Source organism: Scyliorhinus canicula, chromosome 20 (genome assembly GCF_902713615.1).
Source record: "Scyliorhinus canicula chromosome 20, sScyCan1.1, whole genome shotgun sequence".
In the NCBI taxonomy this organism is placed as follows: Eukaryota; Metazoa; Chordata; class Chondrichthyes; order Carcharhiniformes; family Scyliorhinidae; genus Scyliorhinus; species Scyliorhinus canicula.
In genome coordinates, this window is record NC_052165.1 from 80,670,469 (window position 1) to 80,682,417 (window position 11,949).

The window sequence follows — 11,949 nt, forward strand, 5'->3', positions numbered from 1 at the left end:
CCTCCTCTGGCCACATGATTACCCCCAACTTTACCCAACTGCCTTCCCCCCCATCCTGATCACTACTGTAGGGGCAGCACGGTAGCATGGTGGTTAGCATAAATGCTTCACAGCTCCAGGGTCCCAGGTTCAGTTCCCGGCTGGGTCACTGTCTGTGCGGAGTCTGCACGTCCTCCCCGTGTGTGCGTGGGTTTCCTCCGGGTGCTCCGGTTTCCTCCCACAGTCCAAAGATGTGCGGGTTAGGTGGATTGGCCATGCTAAATTGCCCGTAGTGTCCTAAAAAGTAAGGTTAAGGGGGGGTTGTTGGGTTACGGGTATAGGGTGGATACGTGGGTTTGAGTAGGGTTATCATTGCTCGGCACAACATCGAGGGCCGAAGGGCCTGTTCTGTGCTGTACTGTTCTATGCTCTATGTTCTACCCGGCTGACCTGACTACCCCAATAAACTGACCCAACCAACCCCTGACCACCCGACTATCCCCCTAGTCCGACTATCCCTTCTAATCAATAACTACCCTCTCTACCCCACTCGACTACCGAACTGCCCAACTAGCCATTACTGGACCAGCCAACTACACCCCTGAATTGACTTGACCACTCTGAACCATGAATGCACGGACAATGCTGCCTCAAATCCTTGTGATTTTCTTATGTCTGTACTTATTTTATCTGTGGCAATCATGGTCCATTCCTTCTATCGCTGTTTCAATACAGGGCAACACTCCAAGACACAAAGCACAGGAGGCTGGAGACCTGGAGCTCGCTGCGTACCTGGAGAACAGGCAGCATTACCAGGTGGTGGCACGCGAGGATCTGGAGACAGCAGTCTGAGGATAAGGATGTTGGCGAGGCATCAGGAGGTGGCTGGCGGCATCACTGTTGGCGTTTCCACATTGGGATTCACAGTAACTGCATCCCTTTGAACCCTGCTGCTTGATGGATGAGAAAGGAAGTGGGATTAGGGAAAGATGGGGCAAGGGATGCTAGTTACTGAGACAGCAGTAAAAGAACATACTATTCAGATAGCTAGCTGCAAACCACCGCATTACTGGCTCATTGGAATCCAAGCCAAGCCTGAGCAACAAATTAATTCTCGTTCACCCTTAGCGCCATTGTATCACATTACCATCAGAGACGAGCCTCCAGCAGACTGCAACGTTCTCCAGTTCAGCACAAGGAGATCAATCATTCTTCAAAATTCCTTCTCGCTCGACAACTGGGGCCTTTCACAACCTCGACAAGCCCCTGGAATCAACTCTATCTCAAAGCCGATCAGAAAAGGTCTGTAGTGCATCACCTTCAGAATGTAACATCTGAGTGGGGATTTTCACACAGTAAAGACTTGGAGAACGTATACTTGGGGTACTCGGGTACCAATGGGCAAGGTAGAGAGTTCTCTCCACCGAATGCAGGCGTCAGTGACCCTGCTTTGACAAATGCTTGTTTGACTTTCAGGGTTTGGGATGTCAATACAACCTTGGAGAGCATTGAATCAACAAGCAAGAGAGAAGCTGGTGCCCTGCGCTGAAATGTTGGATGGAGATAAAGTGAGAGCAGTTCTTGTGCTCTTAGCAAAAGCCTAAAGGGCGGCGTTAGCCTAGAGAAACTCTTGACTTTGGACTAGTCTGAGTACAGGAACAAGAGATGGGCTTTCCCTGGTAAATACCAGTCAGAACCACACTCGCTCAGCAGTGGGTAGATACACATGTTGTACAATATTTTCTTCTGCATGTTTTGTTTTGGTCACCTCCTTCGCCACTCGTTCAAATTGGATTTCACTGCGATCACCAAATCGGGTACCTGTAACCAGGGAAGCCTGATATCCTTTTCCAATGCATATGAATGGTTAAACTCCCTTGATATTGTTACTGACCTGGTCTTCGCAACACCAAAAATGGGGCACTATTTGTCTTCCCTCCATCCAGTAGCTGTAGTGATCAGGTTTGAGTCGACAACAAAGAAGACACAAGAAGAAGACATTTCCACCGAGTGGATCGCCACTACGGTCAAGAGGTGGCAGGGCCTGGACTGGGACGGAATAAGATCCCATCCAGTGGCCACTGGCAGCATTGCTGGTGTTCCTTCGGGGTTGCCAATGCCAACTCCTTCCATTCTAACCATGTTTTGAGGGGAAGCTGCTTCAACGTCCATTTTAAAGGGACACTGTGACAATATCTCTGGTCCCTACTCTTTCGGATTTAATTTAGTTTTCAGCTTGGGTGGACCATATTTTTGCCATTGGGTCAGACAGGCAGACGGTTAAAACCACCCAGGAAGCATACCCATCCATCTCGGCCAGCTCAAATTTTTAAACTGTGCTACTGAACAAATATCAAGGACACCTAATCAGTGATGTCAGTGGGGTCTGATTGGGGACAACGGCAGAGAAGCCATTATGGTTTTCCAATAAGGTGGCAGAAAAGCAAAGAGGAGCCCTGGCATAAGAACATAAGAACTAGGAGCAGGAGTAGGCCATCTGGCCCCTCGAGCATGCTCCGCCATTCAATGAGATCATGGCTGATCTTTTGTGGACTCAGCTCCACTTTCCGGCCCGAACACCATAACCCTTAATCCCTTTTTTCTTCAAAAAACTATCTATCTTTACCTTAAAAACATTTAATGAAGGAGCCTCAACTGCTTCACTGGGCAAGGAATTCCATAGATTCACAACCCTTTGGGTGAAGAAGTTCCTCCTAAACTCAGTCCTAAATCTACTTCTGCTTATTTTGAGGCTATGCTCCCTAGTTCTGCTCTCACCCGCCAGTGGAAACAACCTGCCCGCATCTATCCTATCTATTCCCTTCATAATTTTAAATGTTTCTATAAGATCCCCCCTCATCCTTCTAAATTCCAACGAGTACAGTCCCAGTCTACTCAACCTCTCCTCGTAATCCAACCCCTTCAGCTCTGGGATTAACCTAGTGAATCTCCTCTGCACATCCTCCAGTGCCAGTATGTCCTTTCTCAAGTAAGGAGACCAAAACTGAACACAATACTCCAGGTGTGGCCTCACTAACACCTTATACAATTGCAACATAACCTCCCTAGTCTTAAACTCCATCCCTCTAGCAATGAAGGACAAAATTCCATTTGCCTTCTTAATCACCTGTTGCACCTGTAAATCAACCTTCTGTGACTCATGCACGAGCACACCCAGGTCTCTCTGCGCAGCGGCATGCTTTAATATTTTATTGTTTAAATAATAATCCCGTTTGCTGTTATTCCTACCAAAATGGATAGCCTCACTATTGTCAACATTGTATTCCATTACCCTCTGGGACCAGGAAAGTAAGGTTTTAGGCTTCCCCTGCCCAAACTCCTATCACCCCACCCCTCACAAACCCCACAAATCCCTGTGCCTGAGTGCCAGGTGCTCTAGCATCAATACTGGCTCTATGATGTTCCCCTTACCCTGCCCCGCTCACTATCCTTCTGACCAGCGGACAGGACATGGAGGGGAAGCCCAGACCTCACATTGCAAGGTTGCGGGAGGGGGAATCTGGAGCTTGCCTCAACTCTAACCATCACCCCCCTGCTCGATTCCCACTTCATTTTCTTTTAATTTATGTTTTTTTTATAAATTTAGAGTACCCAATTCATTTTTTTTTTCCAATTAAGGGACAATTTAGTGTGGCCAATCCACCTACCCTACACATTGTTGCGTTGTGGGAGTGACACCCACGCAGACACGGGGAGAATGTGCAAACTCCACACGGCCAGTGACCTGGGGCCGGGATCGAACCCAGATCCTCGGCGCCGTCAGGCAGCAGTGCTAACCACTGCGCCACCGCGATGGCCCTGCGATTCCCACTTCAAGTCAAAATCAGGGCATCTGTTACCAACATCGCAGAGGAATAGTCTGTATGAAAACATTTACTGTGTTCTGTAGAAGAGAGATGAAAGAGCCAGTTTTCCTTCCCCTGTCACCATGAGCTGATGTCAGGTGGTGCCCAGCCAAAGTGCCCACTGCATCTGAACTGACCTGAACCTTATTCATTGCCAGCTTCAGATCATTCACAGGCTCTTTCGACCAGCGAACCTCCGACCTACAAAATCAAAATTCCTTTGACAGCACCTTCCAAACCCACGGCCACTACCTTCTCGAAGGACAGGAGCAACAGATACTTGGGAACACCGTGACCTGCAAGTTCCCCTCCAAACCACTCACCATCCTGAATTGGAAATATATTGGCCGTTCCCTCACTGTCGCTGGGTCAAAAGCCTGGAACTCCCTCTCTAACAGCACTGTGGGTGTACCTACACCACATGGGATGCAGGGGTTCAACAAGGCAGCTCTCACCACCACCTTCTCAAGGGAAATTAGATATGGACAATAAATGCTGGCCTAGCCAGCGACACTCACATCTGGTGAAAGAATATTTTTAAAATGCAGATGCTGGAAATCTGCACTGAAAACAGATGATGTTGAAACGAGAGTTAATGTTTCAGGTTAATGACTTTTCATCAGATATTTCCCGCCTCCTGTCATTGCTGTTGTACAGCCTTGGATTCTCAGTCAGAAGGGAGACAAAAGCATTTATGGCAGGGACAGACGCAGACACTGTAATTCCTTATTGGCTTCATTTTGTCACCATGAGAGCTGGTTGAGCACCTGAGCAAGCGCAGCCCAACACCTATGAAGCCTCCTGATGGCGGCACCATTTCATGTCTCCTTGTGAGGACTTCAAGCAGCTTCTCTGGTACGGCCATCTGAACGTCACTGAATCGCAGCTGCTAGGCAGCAGTCAATGGCAAAAAAGAGACATATCCGATTCCTGAGCCGGAAGCAGATTCCTTGTCCAACTGACCTCCTGTTTTCTAGCTTTCCAAACGAAGCATAAGCCAGCAGGCACAGGGTATTAATGAGGACTTAATGAAGGACATCAAATGTGTTCTGAGCATCACCGTTGTAAATTTAGCTACTCTGCTGGGAATTGGTTACCTGATTGTTCGTGGTAATTACCCAGGGCAAGGCTTCTTCCTCCTGGATATCCATGTTCTGGACACGCCATCTGCCTGCATCCTTTGGTGATCCGTGTAGTTTTATGTCGCTGTGAGTGAGAAGGACACAGACTGCCATGAGATGCGGGACTGGATTCTCCGATTCTGGGGCTATGTCCCCACGCCGACATGGGAACGGTGTCATTTTGCGCCAGAAAAAATGGCGTAAAATGGCCATTGTTTTGCTGGGGGCAAGCAGGATAACAGCACCCTGCGCTAGCTGCCAATATGCCCCGGGTCCGTGGCTGGGCATGAGCACGGCGGCTGCTTGCAGCGGATGCGCCGTGCTACATGGCTGGCATGCACGCCCTGGACCACAACCCCACAGTGCTCCCAGCTCCGAATAGTAACCCCCCTGCCCACGAATCGGCCCTCTCCCGGCTGTGGACTGAGTCCACACATGACCGACAGTCGGGAACTCGGCTGGTCACAGGCGGAGTATCGGGAGGCGGGCCACAGGCAATGTCCTGAGGCCGGTGATATGTCGCGCGGCGTGCTCTGCGAGTAGGCTGCTTTGGAGGGGCGGAGCATCGCAAAAGCGGCACTGCCCCCGATTTGGTCGCAAACGGGTATTCTCCGGCCAATCGCCGAAAGCGATTTCAGTGTCGCTGACCGGAGAATCCCGCCTGCGGTCTTTACCCTGCCTGTTCCGGGCCCACAGTGAGGAAACAAACCTGACTAACCCATCTTTTGGATGGAACATTAAACCGCTCATGGTGGCCATAAAGGATCCAGTGGACCCAAGGTCAAAGGGCGTCTCGTGGACTAGATTTGATCAGCTAAAGAGGTCAGAGAGGGGTTTGGCTGAACCTTTTAGCCCGACAAGGCCTACGTGTTTTTTTTTCTTTTCAATTGCCTCCCCCAGGAGAGAACAGCACAATAACATGGGACGAGCTGGATAGACGAGTTGGTCCATTTTCCTGCGTTACGTTTTTGTATGTTTGGTTTGGATGGAGAGCCCATCCCCCTCCCCCATGTGATCACCAATAGGCCTCCGCAGCTACCATCATCACTGGCTCTTCTCCTCCCTGCTGTTGGCAGGACTTGGCCGCATGTCCGTTAGACAAAACTCTTCTGCAGAACAGGCAATTGCATCGGAACTGACCTGAACTCAGGAAAGTGATCCCTTGGCTCTGGTGCACTTTTGGATGTGTGGTGGCCATATAAATGCAAATCCTTTCTCCTTTAATGTGACATGACTGCCTCCAACTGACACTTTTCAAAAAGCTTCCAAGACTAAGTTCCAATCATTTAGCACACAGTATCAGGGTGGCATGGTATTCAGCAATAGCTTGGGTGGCATCATCCCTGACCCACTTGATTCCCTTAGGGGTTGGTTTTGCACAGTGGACTAAACAGATGGCTTGTAATGCATAACAATGCCAGCAGCGCAGGTTCAATTCCCGTACTAGCCTCCCCGAACAGGTGCCTGAATGTGGCGACTAGGGGCTTTTAACAGTAACTTTATTGAAGCCTACTTGTGACAAAAAGCGATTATTATTATTAGAGGTAAGTGCCACTGGCTTAGCAATGGGGTCCAGTACCTCTCCAAAGATGAGGGCATGGCATCTTTCACAAGTACAGGGCTGGCTATGTGCACTTGTGATGTGAGCTGTTTTCCAGTTAAGCAGCTACAGATCCTGTGGGATCCTCGTCCAAACCCTGAAACATTGTGCCAAGGTCCTTGAGTGCAATTCCTAAAGGCCAGCTGACACCAGGGGTTGAATCTTCAATGGCCAGTGGGTTGAGTTCAGGTGTGGACCTGGTAAGTCACTCAGTTGGAAGGTGTCACTGGTTCTCTTCTTCACAGCGATGTATTTAGACGTTCAAAGGGAGGGCAAGAGTAAGGGTGCTGGCAACACGCACACACCTATTGAATTTCTTGTTGTGGAGTTTGTAAAAAATGAAATGAAAATGAAATGACAGGAGTGTGGGGAGTAACTATCAGCAATTTTCCAGTGGTCACCATGGGGATCGGTGGGGGTTCTGGGACATGGTTGAGCATTGTTATCAGAGACACAGCAGGCAGCCATTAGTGCTCATGGTTGCAGTGTGAAGTTGTAAGAAGAGGGAAGTTTAAACTCAGTTGCTCGTGCTGTGGCCCAGAGTTGCCATCGCTAGAACTGAGGGGAGTTATTTTGTGAGGAGAGAGTGTTTGGACTCTAAAGAGGGGCATGATGCTCCTGTTCTCCATGGCTACCTCTAGCCATCCCTGCTTGGTCTACAGGGCCTCGTGGTAAAGACTGAGGCCTCCTGAGGACGGCTGACCAAACCATCACTGGCCTCCGCCCTCCCTGCTCATCCAGTTCCAAAACCCAGCCAGGGCTTCCATTTGTCATTTGAATCATCCGTCTGTGCTTGGCTCCCATATCCTGCTTGGCCAAATGCACATAATCAGGTGCCAAACTTGTATTTGGGCCAATTAGTGACTGCTGCTTTGCAAATTGTGTGGCCTCCCTACGGTTACTTCTGTGTGGGATCGGGATACAGAAATGTGCAAGATATGGGTTCATAAATCCCAAATGAAAATTTGCTCCCAGGGTACCTCGCAGCTTCAGGGACCAGGGTTTGATTCGGGCCTTGCGTGACTGTCTGTGTGGAGTTTCGTGTGTGCGTTGGGTTTCCTCCGGGTGCTCCGGTTTCCTCCCACAGTCCAAAGATGTGCCGGTTAGGTGGATTGGCCATGATCAATGCCATTGTTACAGGGATAGAAAGGGGGAGTGGGCTGAGATAGAGTGCTCTTTCGAAGGGTCAGTACAGACCCAACGGGCTGAATAGCCTCCTCTGCATTGTAGGGATTCTTTGAAACACTCATATCCAGACCCTGGAGAAACGGGGGTGGGATTCTCCGTTTTGCCGGCGCCCCGGGGGTTTCCCGCCGGCATGGGGTGCCCCACAATGGGAAGCCCCATTGACCGGCTGGTGTAACGGAGAATCCCGCCGACAGGTCAGGCAGAAATGTGGCATGGTGGGGCGGAGAATCCAGTCCGGCATCTTTAACTCATCATTAAAATGGAGTGGGACAATTCCCCATTTGCCTCAGGCGTGTCAAGTCCAATTTTAAATTACAGCCGGCAAGGTCACCAGCCCATATCTAGGGAAAGCTTTATTTAAATATATGAATGAGGCTCTGATTCATATATCAGAGCCAGCGGCAATTGCAAGCGCTAGGAAGGCCCAATGCCTTCTGACCAAACCAAACTTGTCAAAAGGTGTGACCAGTGTCAGAAAAGAACGAAGTTACTTCCTTTTTGTTTGCTCTTTCCTCATGGGACAGGATGTACTTCCAGGCTCCACAAGTAACCCATGTGCTGCCCTCCTCCCTGGCTGCCACCATTCCACCTCACCCCCAATCTCTTGAACATCTTCCTAAAGGTGACCTTTGTTCGAGGGCCTGTTTGATCGGGTTTTCAGTGACATCCTCCAGCCAGTTTTCCCCCTGGATTGATCCGGCAGCTCTTCCCAATTGTCCCACTCCAGCATTAACTCAGATAACATGCAGTTGAAACCACCAAGGATTCATGCTGCAGAGGCCTTGAGCTTGGCTGCTGGCTGTTCCGATCCTGCTCACTGATAAAATCATCCCCCACTGCTTTGGGACAATTAGTGTTGAAGGGCTGAGGAAGCTCAGGGGCACCAGTAATCCAGGGGTGACAGTGGGTAGGGGGTCAATGAGAGGCTGCGGTCTGGAGTGCTGACTCCCCTACTAGCGATCGCCCATTAGAAGGAGGTCAACTTTCAAGAGTTAGAAGAGGGTTGGAATTCTCTGGCCATTGAGATTCACTTTTCCTGCTGGCATGCTCCTCCGCCCTCGGTTTCCCAGCGGTGACATCAATGGGAAATCCCATTGCCAGCGGCAGAAGTATTGAATCACACCGCCAGCAAACAGTAAGTAGCCGCGAAAAAGGTGGACTGGAGAATCCCGCCTGATGTTTAGCAGTCAGGGAGGAGAGGTAGTATAAATAATAATGTTAAAAGGAATGAATCATACAATCCCTACAGTGCAGGAGGCCATTTGGCCCATTGAGTCTACACCAACCCTCTGAATGAGCACTCCATCAAGGCCCACTCCCTGCCCTATCCCTGTAACCCCATAACACGTTTTGGACACGGAGAGCAATGTAGCGTGGCCAATCGACCTAGCTTGCATACCTTAGGACTGGGAGCACCCCCAGCATCAGCAGCATTTTGCTTTTCGAGAAATAAGAAACAGGTGAGGTAAACATCATTAGACCAGAGGAACAGGTCAACGTGTGTGGCCCAAACAGTGTTCTTTTTACACAAACCCACAAAATGCAAGAAGAAAATTGAATGAATTGCAGGAGCAATTGCAGGTAGGGTGTGAAGTTGTAACCATCGCTGGGATATATGGCTGCAAGGCAGGGGAACTGAAGATACCAATGGGCAAGGTCAGACAGGGACACTGCTGGAGGGCAAACGGTGAATTGCTTCAATCATAGGAGAAGATATAATGGCTTGAATGGGGGATTTAAATTTCCATACAATAGCAATAACAACAGCTTGTATTTATACAGTGCCTTTCATTTAAAAAACTTTCAAGGAGCTTCTTTGGAGAATTATAAGCGAAGTTTGATATTGAGCCATATTTGGGCAGATAATCAAAATCTTGCCCAAAGAGATAGGTTTTAAGGAATGGCTTAATGGGGCAAGAGAAGGAGTGAGGTTCGGTGGGGGGCAGGGGGGGGGGGGGGGGGGGGGGGGTGGAATTCCAGAACTTTAGCCATGGCAATTGAATGTGGTGTACAGGTCCACAGGTCACTGAAAGGGGCAACACAGGTGGAGAAGGTAGTCAAGAAGGCATAAGGGGCATTGTGTAAGAATTGGCAAGTCATGTTGCAGCTGTGTAGAAGCTTAGTTAGGACACACCTGGAGTGTAGTGTTCAATTCTGGTCGCCATACTACCAGAAGGATGTGGAGGCTTTAGAGAGGGTGCAGAAGAGATTTACCAGGATGTTGCCTGGTATGGAGGGCATTAGCTACGAGGAGCGGTTGAATAATCTTCTCACTGGAATGACGGAAGTTGAGGGGCGACCTGATAGAGGTCTACAAAATTATGAGGAGCATAGACAGAGTGGATAGTCAGAGACTTTTTCCCAGGGTAGAGGGGTCAATTACTAGGGGGCATAGGTTTAAGGTGCGAGGGGCAAGGTTTAGAGGAGATGTACGAGGCACGTTTTTTTACACAGAGGGTAGTGGGTGCCTGGAACTTGCTGCTGGAGGAGGTGGTGGAAGCCGGGACAATAGTGACATTTAAGGGGCATCTTGACAAATACATGAATAGGATGGGAATAGAGGGATACAGAAAGTGTATAAGATTTTAGTTTAGACGGGCAGCATGGTCGGCACGGGCTTGAAGGGCCGAAGGGCCTGATCCTTGTGCTGTACTTTTCTTTGTTCTTTATTCCTTGAATGATGGACTGGTTAAAATCGGACATTTGAGAATTAGACGGCCTTACTTCTCTCAGAGGGGTGTGGGGCTGGATGAGGGGCTGGAGCGGGGTGAAGGCATGGAGGGTTCTTACATGTAATGGGTACCACCATTACACGTGGTAACACCACCCACCAGGTACGCGGTACATACTCGTGCGACTCGGTCAATGTTCTCCACCTCATACGCTGCAGGAAAGGATGTCCCGAAGCGTGGTACATTGGAGAGACCATGCAGACGCTGCGACAACGGATGAACGGACATCGCACGACAATCGCCAGGCAGGAATGTTCCCTTCCAGTCGGGGAACACTTCAGCAGTCAAGGGCATTCAGCCTCTGATCTCCAGGTAAGCGTTCTCCAAGGCGGCCTTCAGGACGTGCGACAACACAGAATCGCTGAGCAGAAACTTATAGCCAAGTTCCGCACACATGAGTGCGGCCTCAACCGGGACCTGGGATTCATGTCGCATTACATTCATCCCCCACCATCTGGCCTGGGCTTGCAAAATCCTACCAACTGTCCTGGCTGGAGACAATTCACACCTCTTTAACCTGTGATTGTCCCTCTCTCCAGTCATTCCATCTGGACCTGTAAAGATTTAATGACCTGCAAAGACTCTCATTCAAAGTATCGTCTTGCATCATTGACATTGTCTATATAAATGTTTCTGGAACCCACCTCTTCACTCACCTAAGGAAGGAGCAGTGCTCTGAAAGCTAGTGATTCGAAACAAACCTGTTGGACTTTAACCTGGTGTTGTAAGACTTCTTACTGTGCTCACCCCAGTTCAATGCCGGCATCTCCACATCATGGAGGGATCTGAAATCAATTCGGTGCCAGTGTAGGTCAGTGAGCACGGGGGGTGATGGGTGAAAGGGGCCTGGTACGAGTAAGGACATGGGCAGCTGAGTTCTGAATGACCTCAGGTTTAGGGAGGATGTGGGAGTCCGGCCGGGGTGCATTGGAACAGTTAAGTCTAGAAGGTAACAAAAGGCATGGATGAGGTTTTAGTAGCAGATGAGCTGGGGCAGGGCATCAGGAAGTGTTACGTAGGTAGACAAAGGCAAGCTTTTTAAATATAAATTTAGAGTATCCAAATTTCTTTTCCAATTAAGGGGCAATTTAGCATGGCCAATCCGCCTACCCTGCGCATCTTTGGGTTGTGGGGGCGAAACCCACACAGACACAGGGAGAATGTGCAAACTCCACATGGACAGTGACCCAGGACTGGGATCGATCCGGGGTCCTCAGCGTGTTAGACAGCAGTGCTAACCACTACGCCACCGTGCCGCCCAGGCATAGGCAATCTTAACGATCGCACAGATATGTAGTCAGAAGCTCATCTCAAGATCAAACATGGCATCATGATCGCTAACAGTTTGGTTTAGTCTCAGACAATTACTAGGCTGAGGGTTAGAGTCGGTATCTAGGAAACACATCTTGTGGTGGGAGGGGGGCTCCTGGCGCTGAAACAAAGAATTCCATCTTTCCAGTGTT

General features: G+C 49.5%; 1 protein-coding gene across 1 annotated transcript in view; it reads left to right on the forward strand.

The window, feature by feature from the left end:
• Positions 1-2,551, forward strand: part of dgki (diacylglycerol kinase, iota) — a 228,343-nt gene extending 225,792 nt beyond the window's left edge. The window contains exon 33 of the mRNA XM_038781036.1: positions 715-2,551. Coding sequence (XP_038636964.1) covers positions 715-831 — 117 coding nt within the window. The 3' untranslated portion in view covers positions 832-2,551. The remainder of the gene's footprint in view (positions 1-714) is intronic.
• Positions 2,552-11,949: the final 9,398 nt, after the last annotated feature.